The 27,257-nt window shown below is 47.3% G+C and overlaps 1 protein-coding gene across 12 annotated transcripts; it reads right to left on the bottom strand.

Moving 5' to 3' along the window:
• Nucleotides 1–3,770: 3,770 nt before the first annotated feature.
• Nucleotides 3,771–22,800, bottom strand: LOC120672974 (2-oxoglutarate and iron-dependent oxygenase domain-containing protein CP2-like). Of its 12 annotated transcripts, none has more exons than XM_039953620.1 (10): nucleotides 22,330–22,800; nucleotides 21,555–21,602; nucleotides 19,410–19,586; nucleotides 19,178–19,331; nucleotides 19,002–19,088; nucleotides 17,443–17,567; nucleotides 10,976–11,032; nucleotides 10,402–10,520; nucleotides 4,199–4,310; nucleotides 3,771–4,118 (listed from the first exon to the last, which is right to left on the bottom strand). In XM_039953620.1, the coding sequence occupies exons 1-10, from the start codon at nucleotides 22,660–22,662 to the stop codon at nucleotides 4,083–4,085; spliced, it is 1,248 nt and encodes a 415-aa protein (XP_039809554.1). In that variant the 5' UTR covers nucleotides 22,663–22,800; the 3' UTR covers nucleotides 3,771–4,082. The 12 variants fall into 12 exon arrangements, 11 of the variants coding, with proteins under 11 accessions (XP_039809554.1, XP_039809556.1, XP_039809555.1 ...); XM_039953622.1 differs by having other exon boundaries at nucleotides 10,402–10,487; XM_039953621.1 differs by having other exon boundaries at nucleotides 19,181–19,331; nucleotides 22,330–22,799.
• Nucleotides 22,801–27,257: the final 4,457 nt, after the last annotated feature.

Raw genomic sequence — 27,257 nt, 5'->3', positions numbered from 1 at the left:
ATTGTCATTAATGATGTTTTGACCTCCGCATAGATTTGAAGTGGACAAGCATGATCACGTACGGTCTCTATGGAGGTTCATTGCAATTAATGAAAATTTGGAGCAAAAGAGGGATTCCAGGAGCAATTAAAGGTAAGTGGACTAGCTTTTGGGGGAGAAATGTAGCCCTGCATGCATGCAACACTCGAAAGCATGCAATAGTGGTCTCTGCAACTGTAAAATTGTTTCCGAGGCTGCCAAGAAGGCAATTTTAATGGTTCAATTTATCTATGTGAAACGAGGAGTACCTACTCCTTTTTTCCTTTAAGGGAGTAATTTTAAACGTACTGACAAGTAATACTTATACAATTAACAGTATTTACTTCTAGATATCTCCATATACACAGATGAACAAAATCGACTACACACATTCCAAGAATTGAAAGAAAGCGAATAAATATACATACATCCATCGGTCCTTGCATCTATCCTTCGAGCTCGCTGCTTCTCCAATGGAATGCATGCAAGGTTATCTGCACGATATTAGAAACAAAAAGGTCAGGCTGCTACACAGATACTTTGGCAAACAAAAATATCAGTAATTAACACACTAATGAAGTTGTAAATTACTCCTAAGAGTATTCAAAATTACTTATGTGTTGGGATTTTCCGAATATCCACATGAAACAAAAGTTCAGAAGTGTGGTTGATTAAAATTGGAGATTAAATTTTAACACAAAGAATTATTCTGCAACAGGTCCCAAAAGAAATTGAGATTTGCTTTCAGGTCTAGGAAAAAAGTATGTTACTTGCTTTCCATTGGAAGTTGTAGCATCCAATTTCCCCGCTGGCTCCGTAATGCTATTGCTATAAAAAAATTGATTCCACCGTATCCTAAATTCCGAAGCTCGGATAATCATCTCCCAGATCGATCCTAAATGGGTGAGAGATGAGATTGGGAATGGGAAGGAAAAAACTACCGGATAGACAACAATTGCTTGGTGTTTGATAAGAAATTTTTACCTGGTGATCCTTCATGTGTGAGAAGAACGGGATCGTCCTAGATTGGAATGCCAAAGCAGATCATATCCAGGACGCCTCCGCAGATGACGATGCATGGCCCCAGCAGAAGAGGAGAATTGCTCGTGTGATGCCTGCCCATCGTGGAGGATGAAGAACAGCGATCGTTGAGTTGCCGCAGCGTTGCTGCTAGTTCATGCAAGCAAGATCCAATCGATTGGGGCCTGCTGCTCAAGGCCTATGTAGGTGCCGGCGGCTTGGGTGCTTGTATTGCATCCCACCGCGAGACTGTGCCGATGGTGACTGGAGCTATCGCACGCTGTCGCAGCCGCCGTCTGGCTCATTAGCCCGCCGCACTGAGCTCTATGTTAGCTAGAAAGAAGGGGAGCATTGAACATAAAATTATTGTGTGGTATTTATTGTCCCACAACCTTTGGTTGTGGTAGTAAATATATTGACAATTTTATTCATTCATGATTTTAAGGCCAGTCTCAATGCATAATTTCATCACATGGTTACCTAGATCAAAAACTAGGTAAGCGAGCTGGATGAGTTTCATGGGGATGAAACTCCTCTCACACCCCCATGAAACTCTCTCCTCTCTTTCCCCATAAATATCCTGCCACATCAGCAAAATTAAATGCCATGAAACTCTCATGAAACTCCAGTGAAACTGGCCTAATCTCCATGCATGCTGCAGTTTTGCGTGGGTTCATGGGCATTGATTGGTGCGAATTTAATATAGCCATAGTTGACTCGCCGGAGTGGTGGGCAGTAATTATCATCAGCGTGGGCTACGAATTTTACTCACCGGAGCAGGGCCAGCGCTGCTGGGTTGTTGAATAGTATTCAACACCCTATGTGTTGGATAGACAATAGGTGTGTGTGTGTGTATATATATATATATGTGTGTGTGTGGGCGCGCGCGCACATTTAAGTTTACAGGAGTTGAATGGATCTCTAGTTGCATGATCCTAGTTACCCATTTCTGAATACTAGAGGTAAAGTTCGAGTAGTCGCATTGCTAATAGGACCGGTAAAAGTCGGGTGATTTCCTGTCACTCGGGAGATTATAGGAGTTGAATGTCTGCTACATACTGCAACTATAAGGTCTACGGTACGATGTTCATGGTTGAGACCCCGTCTGTTTAGTGAAAAGATGCTAAAGCCGCAGTGTGTGGTAGCGGTGGTTAAGTGTTTGAACGTACTAACCATATGCCGAGAAATATGATAATAGTTAAGCTTAAATACCTGATTGGCCTGACGAGTGGACTTGTCCCTCACCCTCTTTGAACTTTTGTTCGAATGAGCATAGCATACGGGTGTAGAGTAGTCGTACTCTATAGTTGAAGAGGTGACCTTGATCCACAACCTGCAAAGAAAGGGAAAAAATCGTGTGGGTGACCGGGACCCATGCATGTGTGTTAGGTTTGCCTTGCAAGGTTAAGAAATTCGATTCGAATCGTCCGTTTCTTGTGGTCATTGAGATTGCTTAACTCTTTTGTCAAATAGAGTAACAAGTGGAACATGATGATGATGAATATGGATGGTTGATTAATGTTTCTCCACCATAATTGTTTAGAGATAGTTGCTCACTTAAAATGGTTAAATCAAACTAGAATCTTGTTGCTAAAATTTGAAAATAAGGACATACTCTTTGTTGCTTTTCAGCAAAAGAACCTCTCGAGCTAAAAAGTCATGTCTAGTTAAGTGGACTAAGTATATTCGTTTGTCGGGTAAGCCTTGCTGAGTATTAGTATACTCAACCTTGCTTGTGATATTGTTTTCAGGTGTGTCTTTTGGAGATATAATTGCTAGTTTGACTTGGACTTTTACTTTGCCGCCTGGTTGGTCCGTGGAATGGGATGCGTCCCCGGCCAACAATAACTCTACCTCTGCCGAGTGATATCATGTACGGGCTTCATGGTGACATCCAAAACATCATTAGTTATCGTGTTTTATCTTTCCGCTACAATAAAGAACTCTAATGAACTTTGTTTAAGTTAGATTGTTCTAGATACTTGTTTAAACTTCAGAACCGTTTTATAATAATAATAAATTCAGTACCAGGCTCTATGATGTAAGCAATGTTGAATGTCGTAATCTCTGGACTCATCTTCGTATGAGTTGTTACTTGTTCGATCCAGGTTTTATATGGTTCTCATCAGGAGTTTACCCGAGAGACTGCCGGGATTTCCGTCCGATGCGCGAGTTGAGCCTAAATCACCTTTGCGATGATGATTAGCGCACTTAAGCCGGTTTATTTTGAACAGGTCTGCCACATATATGTTGCAATTTGCTAGTCATTCAAAACTTGGCTTGTAAGATCCCAAAAGTTGCTTTTGTTTGTAACCGCTGAATTGAATTACCAGTACAGAAAAGATAGAAATGTCCAGAAACAAGTAAATCAGGGGTAGAGGTGTGAGCATAAATCTGTTGGGAAACATTAGTACTTCACTAATTTTTTGCGGGTATTTTACTAATGATCTGATCGGTGCCAGGCCATTATTTCTTATGTACTAATCAGGGTACTTTACCAAATATGAAAACAGCTGTTTCTACTCATATTTTCCTTATCTTTATCCGCCAAATAATCCCAAATATTAGTATTCGTCTGATGATCACTCAAGACCCCAGCAGGCCTCCCGTGGCAGCGTGGGATGAAAGTTAAATCGCTGATGATCAGGCGTAAAATGAGGGTACACCACGATAAAGGCATGCACAGGTGTCCTGGCACAAAGGTACAGGCGAGTGGTAAATAGGAATTCCCGTGGCACCAGATAACCATGCCTAGTTAATGACATTCCAATTTATAGCATAATAATGTGTGCTGCGATGCCACAGAAATTGAATTATGTAGCATTTCTTGCTACACTACCAGATTATCACCTGTTATGTCACTTTCTTCAGCCAGACTTGATCACAATAAGTTTACATTTACATGCACCGGTGATCGCAGAGTCTAGCAGTCTAACAGAAAGCTGACTGTTGACTCCAAGTCTAAAGTGACCACTCAAGTCCCAAATGATGAACAAAGTTTAGTATGATACAAATTTGTATAAAATACATGCCTTAGGTACAAATTAAATCGTTGCGCCTCCAGCGCCCCTGAGAAACGCCTACCAAAAAGAAGCAAATGTCTAAGAACTGATAACAAAGGGTCAGCCAAGACATGTAAACTATATAAATAGAGACTTACCATCTTGGTTGCTTTAACACACTGACTCTGCCTTCCCCTCTTTTCGCGCTGGCACTCACCACACCAGGTGGGAAAATCCTTCTGATATTTCTTCATCTCCCTGAACACAGAGCTGGACATAGGAATAACTCATTCAGTTGCAACATTTCACAAGCCATTATTAGTCAAAATATAATTCTACATGCCGAAGCAGCTAACATCGAATAAACTTAGGGATGCAGAAGATCAGCAACCTTTTTCACAACAATCGAAGGTACAACTCAGAATGGTCAAATAACACTAATGCAACATGTAGCAAGGCAACAAGCAACAAAGCTTCCAATAATAGGTACAGAAAACATAAGCCAGCCAGCCACTTGCATGGTAATGAGAAAGAACAGGAAATTCTAAGAGCAAATTTGACCTGGCATCAGGTGGGACCATGTTTGTTCATTCATTACCTGACAAAAGCATACCCTGATTGTATAGAACTAAGGGTGTTGGGCCCTTGGGGGCTTATATGCTTAGGCACAACTTACCTGACTAATTTGAAGCATAAGAATGGTCACATGAATATTTCCATGAGCCTCAAATAGCCTAATCAATATGACTCCTATCCCAACAAAAAAGGAACATATCAGGTGCAAACTAACTTTTCCATATAAACCATGCAAACTCCAATCTAGGCCACCGGATCAACATCCAAGGGGCATGGGATGATTGGGTAATTTTACAATTAACCGCCCGTCCTTGGATTGGGTAATCACACTTTTGCAAATCCCCCCTCCCACTCCCTCTGCACCCCCCCCCCCCTCTTGAAATGACAACCTTTTGTCCGGACTAAAACACCTAAACTGTATCAACATTTTCAATAAATAATAAGATCAGAAGTATAAAAACAAATTTAGGGCCCGTTTGGTACTGCTCCCGCTGCTCCGCTTCATGCGAGAACCAGCGGAGCGCTACCAAACAGTGATTTTGTCGAACGATTCACCAGCGAATCGTGAATCGAGCTGGAGCGATTTGCATTTTTGTGTCGGGTGGGAAGCAGAACAAACATGCTCCCCTCGATTCCCTTCCGCTTCCGACCCCCCCATGCACATCTCATGAGTTGCAAGCTGTTAGCTCTCAGCCGCGACCCTCCTCTCTGCTTTCCCCACAACACCCTTCTCCACTCCAATCCTCTCCGCTATCCCCGCAACCCTCCTCTTTGCCATCCCCGCAATGCCCCTCTCTCCATCACCCATCCTGCTGTTCCACGCCGGAGGTGGAGTTGTGGCTCGTCGACGGCGCAAACCACCACTCCAGCATGATTTCGGGTCGCTCCACAGCAGGTAGCCCAGACAATCACCTGGCTAGATCCAACGGCCATACAGGCCCCCGTACTGAAGGGCTGTTATTTACGGGCTCCATATAAGAAACGGCCGGAATGGACTGGGCTGCATCTTTAAAGGACTTGTATGGATTGGATTCTAGACAGGTCCCTATGTCAGCTCTTGAACTGTGAGAAAGGTCGAGCCCATGGACTGAGAAAAGGGCTAGGCTTGCAACGTGTCCCATCTCCACCGTGCGGCAGTTCTGCAAGGCAACGGCAGCGGCGGCGCTTGTCTTCAAGCTCGATGGAACGGAGCCTCCTGGCCGATGGACGTTGCTACCCCACCGGCCTCGAAGCAGTTCCCGCCCAGTGCGCTCTCACCCAGAAGCCCCTCCGCCGCCGCCACTCGCCATCGTATTCAGGTGACATGCCCCTTCCCAATCACCTTCGATGGAGATGTGTTGTTTGGTCTTAGAAGGGTTTTTGTAGCTAGTGGCAGATAGAATAGAACCACCTGGGCAGTATGCACAAGTGTTTATCATTTCTTGCATTGCATGTATGGCCTTGTGCTTGAACAAGTCAAGCTAGCTGCTACCAACTACATCTTGTGTGCTTGTTTCCAAGGAAACGACTCGCGCACCATTGTTGATGGTTGGTCAGGCTGTGCAGTTGGGCAACTAGTAGAATGTTCTTGTGTTAAATTATTCATAGACTTAGAGAGACTACAATTTGACAAAATGCATTGCCATTAACTTAACTAGGAAGATCAACATATTTCAGATGAAGTTTGTTTGTTATGCATCATCATTTGCATCTGCAGCCTTAACTGAATTTATATTTGTGTCATCTAGGTGATATGGATTCAGTGCCAGAAATTGTGGTTAACTGAAATTACATTTGTGTCATCTAGGTGATATGGATTTAGTGCTAGAAATTGTGGTGGACAGTCATGATAGTTCAGTAGCTGATCAGTCAAGTCGATCTTCCAAGAGGCGGGCTGAAGTCTTGAAATTACTTGATTCAGGAGTGGTCAATGGCAGAGAGAAGGCGATATGCAGACTGTAAGCTACATTTGTCATCTCAACCTGGAAGAAGGCACCAATCACCTCGATAGACATATTGGATTTCACCGCCATGCCATTCCACAAGATATAGATTCTTAGCAACACTGAATACAAAGTCTATCAATGGGGATCAGGTTGTCTTTGACCCAGAAGTATTCTGTATTTTGATAGCCAAATATTTAATCAGTGAGGAGATTGCATTTCGAAAAGCGGATGACCCTAATTGGAAACTTTATAAAATACTGTCAGCCATTGTTTAGAGTTGTTGGTCATCTAAGTGTATGGGCAGATTGTGTTTTGTTGTATGAAGAGGAGAAACTACAACTGTTGGACAAGTTCAAAAGGTTTATAGGACATGTTAGTCCGACTGCTGATTTGTGGTCTTCTAACCAGAACTTGGGCTACCTAGGTGTTACAGAACATTTTATTGATGAGGAGTTTGAGCTGAAGAAGAAAATCATTCAAGTAGATTTCTTTCGCACATACATCATATGCGGTACCAGATGGGATTACCTCATGCTTGGTAGAGTGGGACCTGGTTGGCGAGCTGTTTACTTTGACATTAGTTAATGCTAGTGTGAATAACAGAGCAGTAAGGACATGCGTGATGCTTTAGTTTCTAAGATGATCTTCCAAGGTGAACACCTACATGTGAAGTGTGCTGCCCATATGCTGAATATTATGCACCAGGCAGGTTTAAAGGTCATTCCTAATGCAATTCATAGAGTGAGGGATATCACAAGGTTGTCACATCCACACCATCCCAGATGCAAACCTTCAACACAATTGTACAAACTTCAGGCCTCAAAGCGAAGTCAGGACTGATTCTTGATATTCCACACCATTGGAACTCAACCTACGACATGCTACACGACAGGGGCAGGCCTAGGATTTCAAATATGGGTATTCAAAACTTGAAAAACAATTATTTTATAACCTAAATCTTAGTTTTTAGCATGTCTAATTGATTATAGCATCAATTAACACTAATTGTACACCATGTAGCAGTACTGCCAATTATATTTAGCAAGTTTTTTTTTCTTATGACTTATGCAACTGACATTTTTAGGCTGACATACAAGTTAAGAAGCATAACCAAATTTTTGAACAACAAACTTGAAAAGGAGAAAGAAGAGCAAACCACTCGCTAGCACTTGTCAATGGGCTGCCGCGGAGGCGCGGTGCCCCTGCAAGCCCTGCACGCACACGCGCTGGCACGCTCGGCCGCCACCAGCCACCGCGGAGGCGCGGTACCCCTGCAGTCACGTGCGCGGCTGCCGTCCAGGAGCGTCGCCCCTCCTGCACCCGCCACAAGCCGCCGCGAAGGTGCAGACTCAGCCGCCGCCGCCGGCCACCCCAGAGGCACGGCGCACCTGCAGGCTCAACACGTGCACGCACGGCGGCCGCGGAGGTGCAGACTCGGCCACCGCCAGCTGCCCTTCGCTGCTCAGTAATGCTCGCTGCCGCCATCTAACTCAACGATGGGAGCTAGGGCATGGACGCATGGGGAGCGGCTGGGCTCTTGGTGGACATGGTGCGAAATTGGGCCATTCCAGGCCTCATGTAGGAGGGGAGGGAGATGGAGATGGAGACAGTACTGTTTTTCGGCCGGAAGAGAGGAGATTGGCAATCTGTTACGTGTCTTTTATTTTTTAAATACATACACATGGTACATACTGTACACATAAGAAATTTTGCTCAAAATAATGGGTAATTGAATACCCTTGAATTGAGGTGGGCCTGCCCCTGCTACACAAAGCATTGAAGTATAAGGTGGCACCCAACAGATATGCGACTGAGCAAAAGCATGAAGCTCCAAGCAAATATGAATCGGCAAATGCGGAGGCTCTTCATGGTTTTCTTCAAGAGTTTAGTGAGGCTACTAAAGCATTTTCTGCGCAGAAGGCATCCTACAACCCACCTTTCCTTGAAGAAGCTTCTAGCCATCCGAGATGCCTTGCTCGGTGAGACGTGGAACACTAATGAACTCCTCAACAAATTGGCTAATGGGATGCATACCAAATTCCAGAAGTATTGGGCAAATCCTAATATTGCTCTTCTCATAGCCGCTGTGCTAGATCCTTGTATGAAAGCTGACTTCATCAAGTTCTACTTCCACACCGTTGGCGAAAATGTTGATTTGAAGATGAGAGAGTTAAAGCGGTACTTGAAGAAACCTAGAATATGAAAAAATTGTGAGGATCCACAGTTTACCCATGTTCAGTATATGTGATGAGCAGCCCACAAGCAAGTCTGGTGAGTCTAGTAGTAGTTCCTTAGGACTAGTATGTGGTATAAGACACGTGGAATTTGCGTTTACCCAATTTGCGTCACAAAACTCAGATGCTTGTTCAGAGTTCGATATTTTTTTGGAGGACCCTCGAATCCTTGTGATGTCAAATGAGAACTTCAATGTTCTAGCATGGTGGAAGAATAATTCAAATGCATATCCAGTCTTGTCTTTGATGGCTAGGGATATTCTTGCTATCCCTGTGAGCACACACACTTGTCCTCAGAATCTGCATTTAGTGCTACTGGAAGAATTCTTCGTAAAGATAGGACTTCACACTCCCCAGAAAACCTTGAAGCCCTAATATGTGCTAAAGATTGGTTGATTGGATGCAATGATGAAGAGGAAGGCTTCAATGAGTGGACAGAGGATGTTCGGTTTAGATGATAAATGTTCGTAAATGGACCTTACACTTGCACTCTTTAAAGTAATAGAAATTTATCGCCTTGAATGCCTTGTTGTTGTTCTGTTCCAGTAAGAACAACAATGTGGGGGTACCAGTACCAAAGGCATCCCAGATCCCAAGACGCTGCCAAGGCAGCTAGGACGGCTTCCCAGGAGGTGCCGACTGTAATCAATGACAATTAGATGCCTAGGATTGAGGGGTTAGAATTGATGTGAGGGAGAAACAAGGAGCCAGAGACTAGGAGCCTAGGAGCTCAGCATCTCTATTTATACCCTGTAATCAGCCTATGAGAAGGGAATCAAGAACCAGTTATCCTCTAATAACTCCTTTGCTCCTCTCAATCTCACCCCCTTCACCATTGGGCATCGAGGCAAAACCCCTGGCGCCTCTGCTAGCCCGGGCTATGAACTAAAGAGCCAAGGGCCTCCTACCCTGGGCACCAATGCCCTTGACAAGAACAATAATTGTATCCTACAGTATCAATACCTGGAAGAGTGTATACCCAATGTATTTAATTACCTCGTGCTACAGGTTCATAGTATAGGTACTAGTGGCAACAGCGTGCAGCAGCTCAGTTCAATTTAGTTTTTTTTTTCCTTCTACAATGGAAGCTGATGTTGGTGTATTGTATGGCTCATCCAAGCTTGGAACATGAACCTGATGGTGATAAAACAAGTGCATATATCTGATGATGTTCAACATGAAATTTATGGAACCTAAATTTTTTGTAGTTTCTAAGTTTTGGCAACAGTTGTATGTTTATTTCATATGTGGTCTATCTTGCTTTCGTTTGTTAGGAAACTTGCTTGCTGCTATACAGGTTTACAGTACCTATGTACACCTTAAACAGCCCTAGCTTACAGTACCTGCGTACACCTGAAACAGCCCTAAGGGCTAAAAAACAGGTAGGATTGGACCAGGACTTTGAAGTTGAAAGGGTGGGTGGATAGCGTTCATTCTACGCCCAACAGTCAAATTACTGACTGAACTGACCAGAAATTACTGAATCACGTTCAGTAAAATGGTGTTCAATAATCACGCACAGTAGTCGTTACTGAAAATTTGTTCAGTAATAGCACATGGGTGTGGGTGTGGGTGTATATATGCACACACACACACATATATATATATGGGGAAATGCCTGTATACCTCCGGCACCACAAAAGCAGATTGATTCTGAGTCCAGATGATATAGCTCGAGCACCATGCCTATGTCGACCACGGTGGAGTACAGCCTGTCCAGGAATATGAGTGTAATCATACATTTCCTGCACAAAAGATCAAAGATAATATAGGAAGAATGACACTTGAAGATAACATCAACTGCTTGTCAACAAGAAAAAAGCAACATGACTAAATGCTATATTAATAGGGAGAAGAATGTTTCTGACAGAACTCCAAGAACAAATATATTGACAACTCAAAACTCAGAATACTATAGCAGGATAGAATATTGACAACTCAAACACCTAACATCCATCATTCCTTAATCCTGAAACACAAGTTACAATCAAATAGGTGGTGTTTCTAAGGCGTCGCCTAGGCAACAAGGCATACCCATAGCACCACAACGTCCTAGTTATGCCTTGTCGCCTAGGTGATCAGGCATATCCAAGGCGCCTCATTGCCTTAAGAACCATGTTCTAGTCAAACACAAAACTATACTGTGAAATAAATGTCCACGAAAGGAAAACACATCTGAAACCATTCCAGAAGCACATACATATGCTGAACAGCACCAAATAATCCAGAAGACAGCACCGCAAGTGCATCTTGTCATCTATGTGGAATGGCTGTAATGTTAGTAACTCGGTAACTCCAGTGCTACAGTGCATAAAAAATCATATTATCTAGCATTGTGCAAAATTTGTGTTCGAACAAAGACTCCATATGCTGCTTTCTCTTGTGTTTTTCTTGCACAAGTTTTCGTTCAAGCTCAAATATTGCATGATGGTACATGATATGTTGTATACTATTACACAATCATATTTTATAGAATTTGTTATGCACCTTTAGAGGTGCTATCTGTTGGAGTATATTGAGCCCATGTATAGAGGCCCATCTAGAGGCCCGTGTATAGGATCCATATATACCCACCCTTCTAGGGTTTGGAGGAAGACAAGCAATATTTTCTCCTACTCTCTCTCTTTCATGGTATCAGATAGCCTTCTCTTCCTCCTCTAGCTGCCACCGCCGCCGCCGCCATGGCCGGCTGCCGGCCGCCGGAGCCTCCTCCCCTCTCCTCCTTCCCTTCTCTTCCCTCTGTTCCTGCCGCCGCAGCTACCCCTGCCTCTGGCGCGGCCCTCATCTGGCCGGGATCTGGCGCGGGGAGCTCCTCTGTTCCCTGGCCTCTGCTTCCGCCCGTCCAGCCCCCTGCCGCCGCAGCCCCTGCTGGCACGCGCGGGGTGGGCGCCGTCTCCCCTGTCCTGGGCGTCGCCGCCTCCTCTCCCAGGCCTGCCCCCTCTTCCCCTGCGCCGAGCGCCGCTGCAGCAGGGGCCGCGGCCCGATCCACCGCCGCCCTGGCCGCCGCGGACCCCACCCTGGGCGCGGGATCCGCCGCCGGGAGGGCCCTGGCCGCCGCCCGACCTGGCCCCTAGTCGGGAACTACCGCTGTCGCCGCCCTTGCCACTGTCCATGGCGGTGCAGGGGCTGGTGCAGCAGCTGTCTAGGGCGGGCAGGGCGCGGGCGCGGGCGCTGATTCGAAGCCCCTGATGCCCATCCCGTGCGAGACGCGCCGCGCGCGTGGCACCATCCCGTCGCTGCTGCCCCTGCGGGCGCCATGGCCCCGTCTGCTCCGGCCGCGGGCGTGTGGCCTTGGCCGGCCTGATCTTCCGCCAACGCAGGGCCTCCTTCCCCGTGGGCCTCCTCCCCCTGGGCTCCCGCTGCCGCACTCTGGGCCGCCGCCGCCGCCCCTGCTCACGGCGTGGCGTGGCGTGGCGTGGCCCCAGGGCGCGTGTGCCTCCGCTGGCCACGCGCTGCCCCCTGGCGCTGGATCCACGGCCTCTGCCGCCGCCCCTCTGTTCCAGGGCGCGGTGGCCGCACCTCCTCTGCTCCAGGGCACGCCTCTATTCCAGGCCGCCGCCCAGGCGCCGCCTCCGCTGCAGGGCGCGGGCCGCGCCGCGCATGCCGCGCAGGCTCACGCCGTCGCGCCGCGCATGCCGCGCAGGCTCACGCCGTCGCGCCCGCAGACCTGGCCGCCGCTGCCGCCTTTGTAGCCGCTGTCGCGCCCGCCGCGCACGCCACGCAGGCCGCGCGGACCGCCGCCTCCCTCGCTGCAGCGCACGCCGCACCGGCCGTCACGCCCGTCGCGCGCGCCGCGCAAGCCAAGGCCGTCGCGCCCGCCGTGAAGGGGGGGGCTCGTCTTCAGCCCCAGCCGGCGGCCATGCTCGCCGCTGCTGCTCCCCTGTTCGCGCCGTTCTGGACCCCGCCCGCTCTACCCAGCCAGCAACCGACCTGGCCTGGGGGGTGGGACCAGGCCGCACTGGCGCCGTTCTTCAGCGCCACGGGGCGGACGCAGCCGATCAGCACCGAGTGGATCGCCGACTCGGGTGCCTCCTTCCACACCACCCCACATGCCGGTATCCTTTCTTCTGTCCGACCCCCACACCCCTATTGTCCTTCTTCCATCATGGTTGGTGACGGTTCTTGCCTTCCTGTCACTGTCGTGTGTTCTGCTCCTGCCTCTTTTCGTCTTCCCAATGTCCTAGTTGCTCCTCTGATGATTCATAACCTTCTTTCCATTCGTCAGTTTACAGCTGACAATTCTTGTTCCATCGAGTTTGATTCTTCCGGCCTCACTGTAAAGGATTCGGCCTCCCGGCGTCCGCTACTCCGGTGTGACAGCACGGGGCCCCTTTACACCCTTCGCCTTCATTCTTCCGCTGCACCACTCTCGTCTTCTTCTTCGCCCTGGCCGTCTTGGTCTGCAGCTTTTGCCGCGACGCCGTCTTCCACCACCTGGCACCGCCGTCTTGGTCACCCTGACCGTGACGTTCTCGCTCAGCTCAGTCGTAGTACCGATGTCCCTGGTACTAGGGCTCCTGCTGAGCCCCTCTGCCATGCGTGCCAGCTCGGTCGTCATGTTCGGCTCCCTTTTTCTTCTTCTTCGCATGCGACGCATGCATTTGACCTTGTTCACTGTGAGCTGTGGACCTCTCCTGTACTTAGCCTTTCTGGTTATAAGTATTATCTTGTGGTGGTCGACGACTTCTCGCACTACTCTTGGACGTTTCCTTTGCGCGCTAAGTCTGAGACCTTCCCCACCCTCCTCCACTTCTTTGCCTGGGTGTCCACTCAGTTCGGCCTCACCGTTAAGGCGAGTGTGACAACGGGCGGGAGTTCGACAACTCCACCTCCCATTCTTTCTTCCTCTCTCGGGGTGTTCAGCTGCGTATGTCTTGTCCGTATACCTCTCCTCAGAACGGCAAGGCTGAGCGGATGATTCGCACGACGAACGACGTCGTGCGCACCCTTCTGATCCAGGCTTCTCTGCCCCCGCGCTTCTGGGCTGAGAGCCTCCACACCGCCACCTACCTGCTCAACCGCCTTCCGTCCACTGCTTCTCCTGCTCCCACTCCACACCACGCTCTCTTCGGTACCCCTCCTCGCTACGACCACCTTCGGGTCTTCGGGTGTGCGTGTTACCCTAACACCTCCGCCACCGCTTCTCACAAGCTGGCGCCCCGCTCGACTCGTTGTGTGTTCCTCGGGTACTCCCCTGACCACAAGGGGTACCGATGCTTTGACCTAACCTCTCGCCGCGTTCTGATCTCCCAACACGTCGTCTTTGACGAGTCGGATTTCCCCTACTCTACCTCCTCTACACCTTCTCCTGACCCCGAGCTAGTCTCTGTTTCCGACTAACCCGGTGGTTCAGCCACCGTTGCCTGTCTGTCCTTTTCCTGCAGGTTTTCCCGGCACGCCGGCACCGTTTCCGGTGATCCCTGCTGCGCCGAGCGCGACCCCGGTGCCTGCGATCGCGCCACGTGCGGTCCCCGGACCTCCGGTCGTGCCGCGCGCAGGACCGGTGTCTCCCGCAGCGCCACGCGCGGCCCCGGCGCCTTCACCTGCACCTGCGCGGTACGCTCAGCCGGTGCAGGTGTACCAGCGTCGCTTGGCGCCGAACCCGACACCGTAGCGGTACGCTGAGCCGGTGCAGGTATACCGGCGTCGTTCGGCGCCGACACTGGCGCCGCCTCCTGCTCCGGAGGCTCCTGCGACGCCGACGCCGGAGCCGTCGCCGCCGCCGCCTCCTCCGGCTCCCTCTCGAGCCGAGCCGGAGGTGTACCACCCGCCCGTCATCCATTGGGATCCTCGGCATATCCATCCCATGGTGACTCAGCGGATGGCGTCTCAGGCCGCGACTCTCTCCGCCACCGAGGGAGAGCCACGGGTCTCTCCGGTACCCTCCTCTGTCTGCGACGCCTTGGCGGATCCTCACTGGCGTCGCGCGATGGAAGAGGAGTACACGGCTCTTCTTGCCAACCAGACGTGGGACCTCGTGCCGCGTCCGTCTGGTTGCAATGTGGTGACTGGCAATTGGATCTGGACGCATAAGCGTCGGGCTGATGGCACACTGGAGCGCTACAAGGCTCGCTGGGTTCTCCGGGGGTTCACTCAGCGGCCTGGTGTGGACTATGATGAGACCTTCAGCCCGGTCGTGAAGCCTGCTACGGTGCGCACGGTCCTCTCACTTGCGATCTCGCGCTCTTGGCCTGTGCACCAGCTGGACGTGAAGAATGTGTTTCTTCACGGCACCTTGTCAGAGACTGTCTACTGCTCTCAGCCTGCGGGATTTGTGGACTCGAGTCGTCCGGATACGGTCTGCCGGCTCAACAAGTCTCTCTATGGACTGAAGCAGGCTCCTCGGGCTTGGTACTCTCGGTTCGCCACGTTCTTGATGACACTGAGGTTCACCGAGGCCAAGTCTGACACGTCTCTGTTCATCTACCGCCGTGGGGATGAGACTGCCTATCTGCTGCTATATGTCGACGACATTGTGCTTACAGCTTCCAGTCAGCAGTTGCTTCAGAGTGTCATCTCCTCTCTGCAGCAGGAGTTCGCTATGAAGGATCTCGGTCAGCTCCACCACTTCTTGGGCGTCACTGTTGAGCCTCGCCCGTCTGGTCTTCTCCTTCACCAGCGGCAGTACGCCCTCGATATTCTGGAGCGGGCTGGGATGACTGATTGCAAGACCTGCTCCACTCCAGTCGACACTCAGGCGAAGCTGTCTGCTGATCTGGGTGATCCGGTGGATGATCCTACTGCCTACCGGAGTCTGGCCGGCGCTTTGCAGTACCTCACCTTCACCAGGCCGGATCTCACATACGCTGTTCAGCAGGTCTGTCTCCATATGCATGATCCCGGGAGTCACACCTTGCTGCGCTGAAGTGTCTCCTCCTGTACGTCCGTGGCACTGTGGACCTCGGCCTGGTACTTCACCGCTCGTCCTCTGCTGAGCTGGTGGTCTACACCGACGCTGACTGGGCTGGCTGCCCGGACACTCGTCGCTCCACCTCCGGCTACGCCGTCTTACTGGGCGGGAACCTGGTCTCCTGGTCGTCCAAGCGGCAGCCAGTTGTCTCCCGCTCCAGTGCCGAGGCGGAGTACCGGGCTGTCGCTAATGGCGTGGCGGAGGCGTCCTGGCTACGACAGCTCTTGGCGGAGCTCCACAGTCCACTCGCCAAGAGCACGCTCGTCTACTGCGACAACGTCAGCGCCGTGTATCTCTCCACCAACCCCGTCCAGCATCAGCGGACGAAGCACGTGGAGATCGACCTACACTTCGTGCACGACAGAGTCGCCATCGGTGATGTTCGGGTACTCCATGTCCCGACTACCTCCCAGTTTGCTGACATCTTCACCAAGGGGCTGCCCTCGTCGACCTTCTCGGAGTTTCGATCCAGCCTCAACGTAGCCGGTGGCTAGTTGTGGCTGCGGGGGGGTGTTAGCCCTTTTGTGCTCTACTTGTACTCTCATCTTGTCCAGTCTTGAACACCGCTGCGTCGGTTGTTCAGACTGCAGGGGGGTGTTAGCTTTCTTGTTGTCCAGTCTTGAACACCGCTGCGCCGGTAGTTCAGACTGCGGGGGGGTGTTGGAGTATATTGAGCCCATGTATAGAGGCCCATGTATAGAGGCCCATCTAGAGGCCCATGTATAGGATCCATATATACCCACCCTTCTAGGGTTTGGAGGAAGACAAGCATTATTTTCTCCTACTCTCTCTCTTTCACTATCTACTAATTTGTGTCTCTATACAACAACAACAACATAGCCTTTTATCCCATGCGAGTTGGGGTAGGCTAGAGATGAAACCCACAAGACACAAAGGTCACGGTTCAAGCACGTTGATAGCTAGCCTCCAAGCACTCCTATCCAAAGCTACCTCCTCAGAGATATTCCAAGCTACCTCCTCAGACACAAAGCGAGTTGATGTTTCTATACATTCATATTTTTATATATTCCTCACTTTTCTCTTATCCATCGATTCATAGAGCCTATTATTGCCTCAGTTTTATTCACAAAAGTTAAACATCAACTAAATTATCTACTCCCTCCGTCCCGGAATATAGCTAGTTTTAGCATTTTTCAGACATATTATGAAGGCAGGTGAAATGACTCAATTGCCCTCAGTTTAATACCACAGATGTGCTAGCAACAATCATGCGCTAATTGATATGTGCGTGATTGCATCATGCATGGCTCCATATTGACGCAGCGCACCTTCCTAATGGCTCCATATCTGACGCAGCAAGCCTTCCTAATAATGTCCTTTGACCTGCCAAACATACACGTATTTGGTCCATATCGCCATACAGGCATGCAATTAATTAACGCCAGCGAAAAAAAAATCTTGCCACAACTAACACCAGAATGAGGGGGTATTTTGGTAAATTTATATATCCCAGGTGGGTTACGAACTACAAAAGTTGTTATATTTGGGACAAATTTTGAACGCTTAAAATAGCTATAGTTCGGGACGGAGGGAGTAGTTGTTTACTGTACATGTCCCTATACCATCGTTAGCCAATGACGAACTCCGGAATACAAGTAAAAAAATAGCTGAGTAAGAGGCACATACTCAAAATCCATCAGAAGAGCATGTCTTACATGCACGGCAGATAATATAGAAACAAAAATGATAAAATACTCAGACGGTTGTGGAAGTTTAAGTAATAAGTCACAACAAACCTCATGTTGTGTCTCTGAATTCACATGATTCTCACACCGAATGCCTCGGAAATATAGTTCACCACCAGAGAATTGTTTGCCAAGGCAAACATTTAACGTAACTTCTGAATCATCAACATGAAAACCTAGAAAAGCAAAATTTAACAGTTCAGAACAAAAAAAAGAAATGCTACTTGTTTATATATGTTCATACAGTAAAATGTAATCGAACATTATTTCGTTTCCTTGGCAGTAATAAAACAGATTAAAAGATGGATTTGATATTAAAGTTCCCCTGGTATAAGGAAACACCATATACTAGCAGAAGCTATAAAGAAAAACCAAGAGTATAATATTTAATCTTAAAGAGACTGGCAACATGGCGCACACATGTGACAGTATAACAATAAAATGTTAGATCTCTTACTTGACTTCTTCTGGACAAATCTCAACGAGGGCATCGGCAGTGAGGATTATAAGTGAAGAATGTGAGTGCAAAATCACATGTACACCTCGTGCATCCTAATATTTAAATTTGGGAGGATTCTCCATTAACCCCTAAAAGTTGTGATGTTGTCTCACCCACCTCCCTCAACTTGCGAGTTAATTTGCTAGACCCATACGCTTTGAGTCCGTGCAACATTGGCCCAAATTACTACTAACTCCACAAATTATGTGATGTGGCACCAAAACATTAATTGCTTCTCTCCATGCCACCTTAACATGGGTTTTGGCCTTACAACATGTGTGATATTCATTTCATACATAAAAGAAAGAACATAGATGGCTAACTTCCATCAAAATATGAAATGGACAAATAATGTAAAACAAATGCTCCTAGAAAAAGAAGGGAATTGAAATAATCCAATATGGTTCAAATGCATATGGTTGTTGAAAGGAGCATACATAATTCCTACATGCAAATAGGGCATATTTGCCAGAATACGTGGGCCACTGGTCGAGTTCGCCGTAAATATGAAAATATGAAAACTAAATAGTTGGTTGACTGATCAAGTAATTAGTAAAATTGGTGGCATCATCTTCATAGCCATGTTAGTGACATGTTTAATCAACAGAAAAGAAAAATAATGGAAACAGTGATAATGAAAACAGTTTAGCAGTATAATAGCACATTTGATGCCACAACAACACGATCAGTTAAACTAACGGTGATTTGAAGATCAATGCCACAAATGGGTCCAAAGTTTAGGGGGCTCAAGAAATAATTTTACAAATTGAGGGGTGTGAGTGAGACAACCATGCAACTTCACGGATAAAACAAAGCTAGCACCTCTTATCTATGAAAAGATTAGCTTTACTTCCATTCTATTTTGAGTTGAAAGGTGTAAAGCAGTAGGTTCAAAGGCTGGTACAAGTAAAAACTGGATATCCTATTTGCTATACTGAAATTTAACAAGCGAATGTCCATGAATTTTTTGCAGGTGTTCCTCCAACAGGTACAATTTCACCTTCCATGCAGACCAAAAATATTGAAAGCAAAAGAAATAATTACGAAAAGTGATTGCATTCAGATATGGACACTTCAAATGGGAGTTTCTAACTTCTGTGTGAGAACTTACCTAGTTCAACATCCCTGTCTTTTCCATATTCAACAACAAAAGCATGATGTGAGTCCAATGTTCCACCACCAACCTCAGGATAAAAAACTGAAGACCAACCCAGAAAATAAAATCAATATGAGAATCAAGGACTGAAACAAGTGTTTGTTCTCTATAAATGTAGCAGTCACTCAGACAACCTCTAGAAATTGGAGCTACGAACTGTTCCATGAACTGATTCAACATAGCTTCCAGACCAAAATCATCAAGGACAGCACCATACTTGTTCATTGTATTTGGCCTCATTATCTTAAATTTCATTGCATGGACCCATTTTTCAAAGTTCTCTACCTACAAAGGTGCACACAATTAGAATTGATGAGCAAAACTTGAAGAAAAGCTTATCCATTTGTTCTGAATTTACCATACCTCCTCCAATAACATCTCGCAGAAAGTTGGCTGCAACATAGCAAACGAATAAACACCAGGAATTGGTTCAGTCATAAAGCTTCTAAAGCTTTCTTCTGAATTGCTCCTAACTGCTTCAAGGAATGTTGGTAAGAAGAATGTGGAAGGATGCATATTGTATAATTCTTCATGAAGAGGCTGCAAGAGAAAACAAATAGAATATGTGGATTTTTAGCCGAAAAAGAGGAAAAAATAATGTTAAAAAATTAGATAGCCATGTAATGTTTTAATTTTGAAGAATTTTTTTATAACATCCAAGTAGTGCCACCGGGCACACATGCAGGAGTTCGAATCCAACACAGGTCCAAGACTGCAGGTGCCTGACTTGGCAAGTTCAGAAAATTAGGATTCGGGGATTTGTCTAATAATTAATATATTTTTAAAAATTTGTAAAAAGAGTATTTGACCTCACTTTCATTATCAAGTATAATCTAAATTCAAATCTAGTGCAACACAAGCTGGAAGGCCAGAGAAGATCCTGTTAAGTTCTTTTCCCAGGAAAAATCTCAGCACTACAGAAAAAGCTGCAAACTTGTGCAAGACAGTCCCCAACACCAGCCATCAATCAATCTCTCTCCCTACTGGTGCACACCTATCTCCATCCTGCCATTGTCTTCGCAACCCCACACCCCACCCCAACCACCCCAAACACCCGCCCCCCAAACCCCTCCCAGCCTCATCAGATGCCAGTCGACGCGTCAAAAGATGTTCAGACATGTGAGTTCAGTCCAAGAAAAATTGTATAAACCTCAAGATACTACCATCATTAAATAGATGGAACTCGATACTCAGTTAGGATGCCATCTGCCTTCAAGCAGGACAAATAAATATTTCATTTATCAAAATATAGAATAGGTTAGGATGCCATCTGCCTTCAAGCAGGACAAATAAATATTTCATTTATCAAAATATAGAATAGGCATATGTTAGGATTGATTCATTTTTTTGTCTGGTGCAAGTGTAAACATGAGGAGTGTGCCTTTTCACATGCATATGTAAGTCAAGAAGTCATGTGCTACTTGAAGAGTCAATAGATCGAGGTCAATGTGAACTAACAAGCTGATTGTGTGAACAAGTTACTCTACTGTGAAATCAGCTAGGTTCTCCCCTATATATGACTATGTAACTTGTTTTGTGATATGAGAAAGAATCCGACCAGTGGGAGGAATTCCAATAAATATATGAAATAAATATTTCATTTATCAAAATATAGAATAAGCATATGTTAGGATAGATTTTTTTTTGTCTGGTGCAAGTGTAAACATGAGTGTGCCTTTTCACATGCATATGTGAGTCAAGAAGTCATGTGCTACTTGAAGAGTCAATAGATCGAGGTCAATGTGAACTCTAGAAACAAACTGATTGTGTGAACAAGTTACTCTACTGTGAAATCAGGTAGGTATGTAACTTGTTTTGTGATATGAGAAAGAATCCGACCAGTGGGAGGAATTCCAATAAATATAGAATAGAGTTTTACTACCTTTCCATTTTGAGTAAACTAGAAGAGGAAACAGTGCTAGTTGTTCTGCACCACAAAAGACTCTTGAGTATTCTTGTTTTCACATATGGGCTAGTGGCTGTGTTTTATAAATTGGTGATCCTGATGTTCAGCCAACGTAATAAGGCTTTGCTATTGTTGTGATCAAGCTGACATAGAATAAATATAATTTAAAAATTACACCCAAATCCCCAAACTTACGAATACAAGCATGTAATTTAGTTAGAGACCAGTTCTGAAACTCAGATTATGGCATACTGGCTTGAAGACCATCCATGCAACCAGTAATTGCATAGCATTCTGGATGTGAAATCTTTGTCTATGTAATTTTCAGAATTCAGATATCCTGTGTGCCGTCCAAGACTAATCCAATCCAGCACGTTTCATGGCAACAAACTTCACATACAAAATAACCTAAGCATCACACATAGCACACCTAACATGAATAAACAAATGCCCAATACACATATCATGGCAGTCTGTTCAATGTTATTCCAACAAAACTCCAAAAAAAGGATTTCAAAACATGATAAATTGACCACATTGGGTATTTCACAGGCAAATCTGGATGTAGTGCAGTACACGTGAATAAGAGAAAAACTGCAAACCTTGTAAAGGTGGAGTATCCTCTGCCTGTATTCTTTGTGCCTTTGCACCTGTAACATGAAAACATTTGACATGAGAGCCTCACTATTTGTGCAGTAAAATATATTTAGCTAGTAAAAGGTAGTAAAGAGAAATGACCTTGCTAGAAAATTTGGCAATGTTGAAATCCTTGTCAATGAAACTAAATGTAAAACAAAGACCTAAATGTCGCAATACCGTACAATTCACATACTTGTTTTAATTAGATACTTTCGGGAGTCAAAATATTCAACCTGTGAATACTATGTGCCCTCTGTCACCACGAGCCCTTCCAACTACTCTCAGCAGCAGTGCTGCCCATCTCCCCGCACCCCCAATTCCCAAATCTCTGGTTGCTCATCATTTCCACATCCACTGCCCCCAGCCACCTCCTGCCATCAATATCCCTCCATGCCCACGGCCAGCAACATCCACCGCCACCTTGCCAAGCCATCTCATCCACATATCATTGAATTTCAGGACTGTGGATTAAACCCAGTCCTAACCAGAAACCCAGTCCTAACCAGACCCCTGACATGGTCAAAACTGCCGCAGCACCAAAATAAGATGACACTAGTGTGCCATTAATCTTGAAGCAAAATCGAAGTGATTTGCCAAAAAAGTTACTTGAGTGCCACCCATAATCCTAGCAAAATCAAACACTCTATCCTTAAAATTAAAGAAAAAACAATCATCCGCATGAATCCTAGTAATGCCCATAAATATCATTAAGTAACTAGGAGGGATGGAAAGCCTGACCTTGTTGCGCTCTCCCTGGGGCCAGTAGCGCGCGAGAATGTCTCGCATGAAGTGTAGCTTGACGTCGCGGTCGGCATCGAGGAGGCTCGGTGGGAGATGCCGTTCGAGTGCGCTGTACACGGCCGGCGCGTACTCGCCGCGCACATCGCTGTAGTCCTGCGGCTTGTGCTCCGCGTTGGGGTTCAGCCGTAGCCGCCGGTCCAGGTATGGTGCCGTCGCCGCCGCAGGCCGGCCGGCCGGCCGCAACGGTTGCAGCGGCGCCACGCCGTTCCCATTCCCCATCGCCACCTGGACCACCTCGTCCCGTCGCTCGGCCGGGCTGTCCAGAGCCATGCGTATGTTGGTTCTCACAGCATTGAGCCGTTTTATGGCTAGGGTTTGATGGGACGATTTGGGGAGCAGGGTTAGGGTTTCGGCTGGTTACAACCGTTTCTCGGATTTGGTTAGAGAACAGTGGCACCCTCTCGTATCTATATCTGTATTTTGTAAGGTCTATTTGTAGCACTCCAGCTCTAATAGCTCTACAGGACCACGTTTCTATAGCTCCACTCTACTAACTCCACAAAAAAATAGAGTTATTGTACGTATCTGGTTTATTACAGTGCTCCAACTCCAGAAATTAATTTATTTTAACCCTTATGAATTGGTCCACATGCCACTCTCTGTGCTCCCCTCCTCTTCCTCTCTCTACATAGGCAGTGGCAGAGGGCCGGAGGCACGCGCGGCACGGGCAGCTCCTAGAGGCGTGCGCGGTGACGGTCGGAGGCACGCGCAACGAGGCGGCTCAAGAAGGCAGCGCGACACGATAGCGGACGGAGGCGGGCGCTCCGCAGGCGGCAACCAGAGGTGCACGCGACGCGGCGGCTCCTGGAGGCAGGGGCGGTGACGGGAGGCAGGCATGGTGGCAGTGAGAAAGAAGGTTGGGTGGGGGCCAGAAAAATAGAAATGAAGAGGTATGTTGTGTAATCCCTGGCAATGGTGGGTAAATAATCCCCAACTCCACGAGTAGCTGTGAAACTTATGTTTTTAGAGCACCTCTTGAGGAGCTCCAAGAAAAACGTGGAGTTGGCCCTTAACTCTAGGTTTTTTCCGGAGTTGGAGTTGCTGGTGTCGTTGTTTTATCGTCACGTACACCTAGGGATACCCTCAGGTAGTACTTAGTTGCGTAGGGGACATCGAGATCAGGAACTCGATGGTGCAAGCAACACGAGGGTTTAGACAGGTTTAGGCCGCAAGTTGCGTAATACCCTACGTCCTGTATGGTTTATATTGCTTGAGGGGATTGATCTGCTTTGGAGGGGTCCTTACCCGCCCTTATATAGGTTGGGGGAGCAAGGTTACAAGGAAACTCTAGGTCAGTGCGGCGCCTAGAGTCCCTCCCGAGTATTACTCGGGTGGTTTCTATGCAATCCGACTAGTACAAGATATGATATGGGTAGTTACATGGCGTATTGTCGGTGTTTTACCATCACGTCTACCTAGGGATACCCTTAGATAGAGAGATGATCGTGGGGAATCACCGAGATTAGAAACACGATGGCGCAAACAACACAAGGGGTTAGATAGGTTCGGGCCGCAGATGTTGCGTAATACCCTACGTCCTGTGTGATTTGTATTGCCTTGGGTATAACGATACGCGTAGAGGGATGTCTCTCTGCGCTATGGGATGAATTAGAGGGATCCATGCACGCCCTTATTGTTACATGGAAACCCTAAGTCGGTGGAGACCTAGGGACTTATCCAAACACCACTCGGATGGTTTCCAACTCACACAACTAGTTCTATAGCCCATCTCTACCAGAAGAGCGTTTTCGTTCATCCAGTGGCACCAGGATTGGACAGTGGTTAGTCCCTCCGGCTGTTTAATTCAGGGTTTGTCGAACATCAACTCGCTGGATTCTTTTGGGGAGTCAGTTGTGACTACTCTATTTTTCCCAGAGATAGGGTCGCCCATCCGATCAAGTCGGGGGTCGTTCTTCTCGGGTTTCGAGTAATCATCCGAACGTGGTTTAGGAATTTCTTTCTGCTTCTTGAGTTTGGCTTCCTGCCAGAGGACGTCGACCATGTGGGGTGGATGACACATTGTCTCCATAAACAAGTAGACGTTGGCTGACCAATCTTCAAGATCGTCATATGGTTCAAGGTTATCTAGACTTTCCATGAACTCATCAAAGTTTTGATCAAATAGGGGATCAGAGAAATTGGTGGGTTCAGCTGTCCAGTTGTGGACGGATTTTGACGAGGAAGCCTGGGGGGTCCCTGAGAGAGGCGGTCCCATCCGATCAAGTCGGGGGTTTGCCTTCTCGGGTTTCCCACAGGACTTTCCCATCAAATCATGTTTCTTGGGATCTCCATGTTGGAGAGTATCTTCAGCCATGCTAATGCAGTCGAGGAGTGTGGAATCAACTCGATCGATCCTAGAGAACATGTCGCCCGTCCGAATGCGTCGTAGGTTCAAGTTCTCTAGGTCCTGCTATATCTTGGTTTGATCAAGAGCAGATTTTGCAAGCTTGATGTATCCCTCAATGGATCGTGAAACTCGATCTACTCCGTCGAGTATTTCGGAGTTGACGACCCTGGGGCGCTTAATTGACTTAAGGTAAGCCACATATTTTCCGAAGGTTTCAGAAAATTGAAAATTTTTGGAGTCGGGGGTAACGTCGGGCTCAATTGACTCACCTAAGTGAGTTGGAGTCGGATTGTTCCCAGCACCTTCCGAATTGGAGGTAGGTGTGTTGGTGTTTAGCCGCCAAGCCTGCTCAGGGATACCCTTAGCAATAGGATTGTAGGCAAAGGATCGACTAGCTCTGGAACCCGATGATGTAGGGAACACAACGATTTAGACATTTTCGGGCCACGAGGTGCATAATACCCCACGTCCTATGTGGTTGCTTGTACTGCCTTAGAGGTTGATGTGATGTCATATGTTTCGAGGGGGTCCCTGCCCGCCCTTATATAGTCTGGGGGACATGGTTACATGAAAAGTTATAGCCGAGTACTATTGGAATCCTACCTCAACTTGTCGGGTAGTTTCCTTATACTTCAATTAGTTCTACACCTATTCGGGGTAGTTACAATAGGATAAGTTACATCCATACGCCATCCCATATTCTATAACTTTCTATGCCTATGAGCAGTCCCGCTGCCCCGGGTCTGACAAGCCCCCGAGCTCTTCCTAGTCGAGTCCTACAGGCGTCGAGTACTTGTGAAAGCATCTTCGATTGCTTGTTGACGGCCATTTTGGTCCCCAACCATTGCAAATAATGAAGGAACTTGAAGTATTTGGGATATAAAGTTCATTTAAACTAATGAGTTCAACGAGCTTTGGTGGTTTGAGATGTTCTGCAGGACTATGCTGAAAATATGCAAGAAACAGTACTAAATGGAGCATATGCAAGGATGGTGGAACATGGATATAATATGACACCACTGTAAACATTCTCAAATGCCAAATTGGACAGAACCATGTTGAAGAGCTCGTCGAGATGATCGAAATAGACACTTGGATCACCCAATTTGGAGTCCGGATGGAAAAGTTATGCCTCCTGGAAAATCATCGACATGGCCCTACCTGGCCGGTCGGCCTAGCACCTTCCCAAAACACTTTCCACTCATCATAATAGCCTTGGGGACTCGGTAATGGACCCCTAAACACTTGGGAGGCAAGCCAAAACTGAGACTAAGAGCGAAAGGCCTCATATGTCCCTCCAATGGGCTCTCGAAGTTGCCACTCGGAGTTGGGCTGGTCATCCGAGGCTTGGAGCTGCACCTACATGCAAAGAAACACAAGGGAAATCAATGCCAACCATTGGATGGAAGTTAACACAAGTGGAGGGATGGATGAGTTTGTCACATGGATCAAAGGGCCCACCTTCTGCATGAATAACGTCCAACCGACTTGAAACCGCCTTGGAAGAGTTACTACATGTCGTCCATCACACAATGGTGGTTGATCCAACGCCTGAGGAAGGAATCCCAGGCGGGCCGGCATCACTTTTCGGCCGTTCGGACCAAGTCAAGTTGGTAGTTGCTCCAAACAATGTTGCAAGAAAGGATATGGGCGGCCCGAGCAAAAATTGGAGAATCTTAGGCCAGCCGGCCCAAGGGAGACCGGCCAGCCCTACTTCTCAGCCTCTCAGCCACCTCCTTCGCGTGGAAGCTACGTCCATCAACCTACTAGCGTCCAAGCCAAGCAACCCCAAGAAACCGACCTTCAAGAGCTATAAATACCTGCCCCTTCCTTCACTTCAAGACACAGAGAATTGGAGAAAGTCCAAGGCGAAACGCGCTGTCCACATATCTTTAGAAAATAGGGAGAGAGGCGAGGTGAGTGTCCGGAGAGGAGCCGAAGTGTCGACCCCTCTCCAACTTTGTACCTCTGAGGAATGAAGCTTCGATTCGAGTAATTTCGTCTTCTTTCATCGGCATTACTTTCTCTCATTTACTTTATTATTACTTGAATACTTGGTCCCCCTATGATGAGGACATCACTTCTACAGATACAAATGACACTCCTCAAGAGGCTATACATGGTCCTATTACTCGCGCACGCGCTCGACAATTGAATTTATAGCTGAGCTCGCTTCTAAGTAATGTTTACTGTGAATCTGAGAATAGATTGCTACTTAATGATTTAATAGTCCTTAGAAACAAAGGAGAGGACCAGCAAGGCCATGGAGAAGGCCTTGGAGGCGCGGAGGACCAGCTAGGACATCCAGATCAAGATGGAGGCCCAAACCGATTCGACTTCGTTTCTGTTTCGGACTCCAGGAACAATCCGTACTAAAACGTACGTCTAGGTCGCATATAGAGTTGGATTTGGGCGCTCTTGATATGGCTGGAAAGATAATTTCAAGACGCTTCCAGTGGCATTGGTCTCAGGCCCAAATTCATCCGGAGTTGATGGGAATTGTCGTAGGAAGTTGACG

This window comes from Panicum virgatum, chromosome 5N (assembly GCF_016808335.1).
Source record: "Panicum virgatum strain AP13 chromosome 5N, P.virgatum_v5, whole genome shotgun sequence".
NCBI lineage: Eukaryota > Viridiplantae > Streptophyta > Magnoliopsida > Poales > Poaceae > Panicum > Panicum virgatum.
The sequence above is the reverse complement of the archived record's forward strand: the minus strand, read 5'-3'. Positions and strand labels throughout refer to the sequence as shown.

Bases quoted from the DNA above. Each gene is read 5' to 3' on its own strand.
- LOC120672974 (XM_039953620.1), bottom strand. From the start codon at position 22,662: ATGGCTCTGGACAGCCCGGCCGAGCGACGGGACGAGGTGGTCCAGGTG. The intron at 19,332-19,409 runs GTATGGTAAATT...GCACCTTTGTAG, and splicing joins GCGAGATGTTATTGGAGGAG to GTAGAGAACTTTGAAAAATG. The intron at 4,119-4,198 runs GTAAGTCTCTAT...TCTTTTTGGTAG, and splicing joins GTGTTAAAGCAACCAAGATG to GCGTTTCTCAGGGGCGCTGG.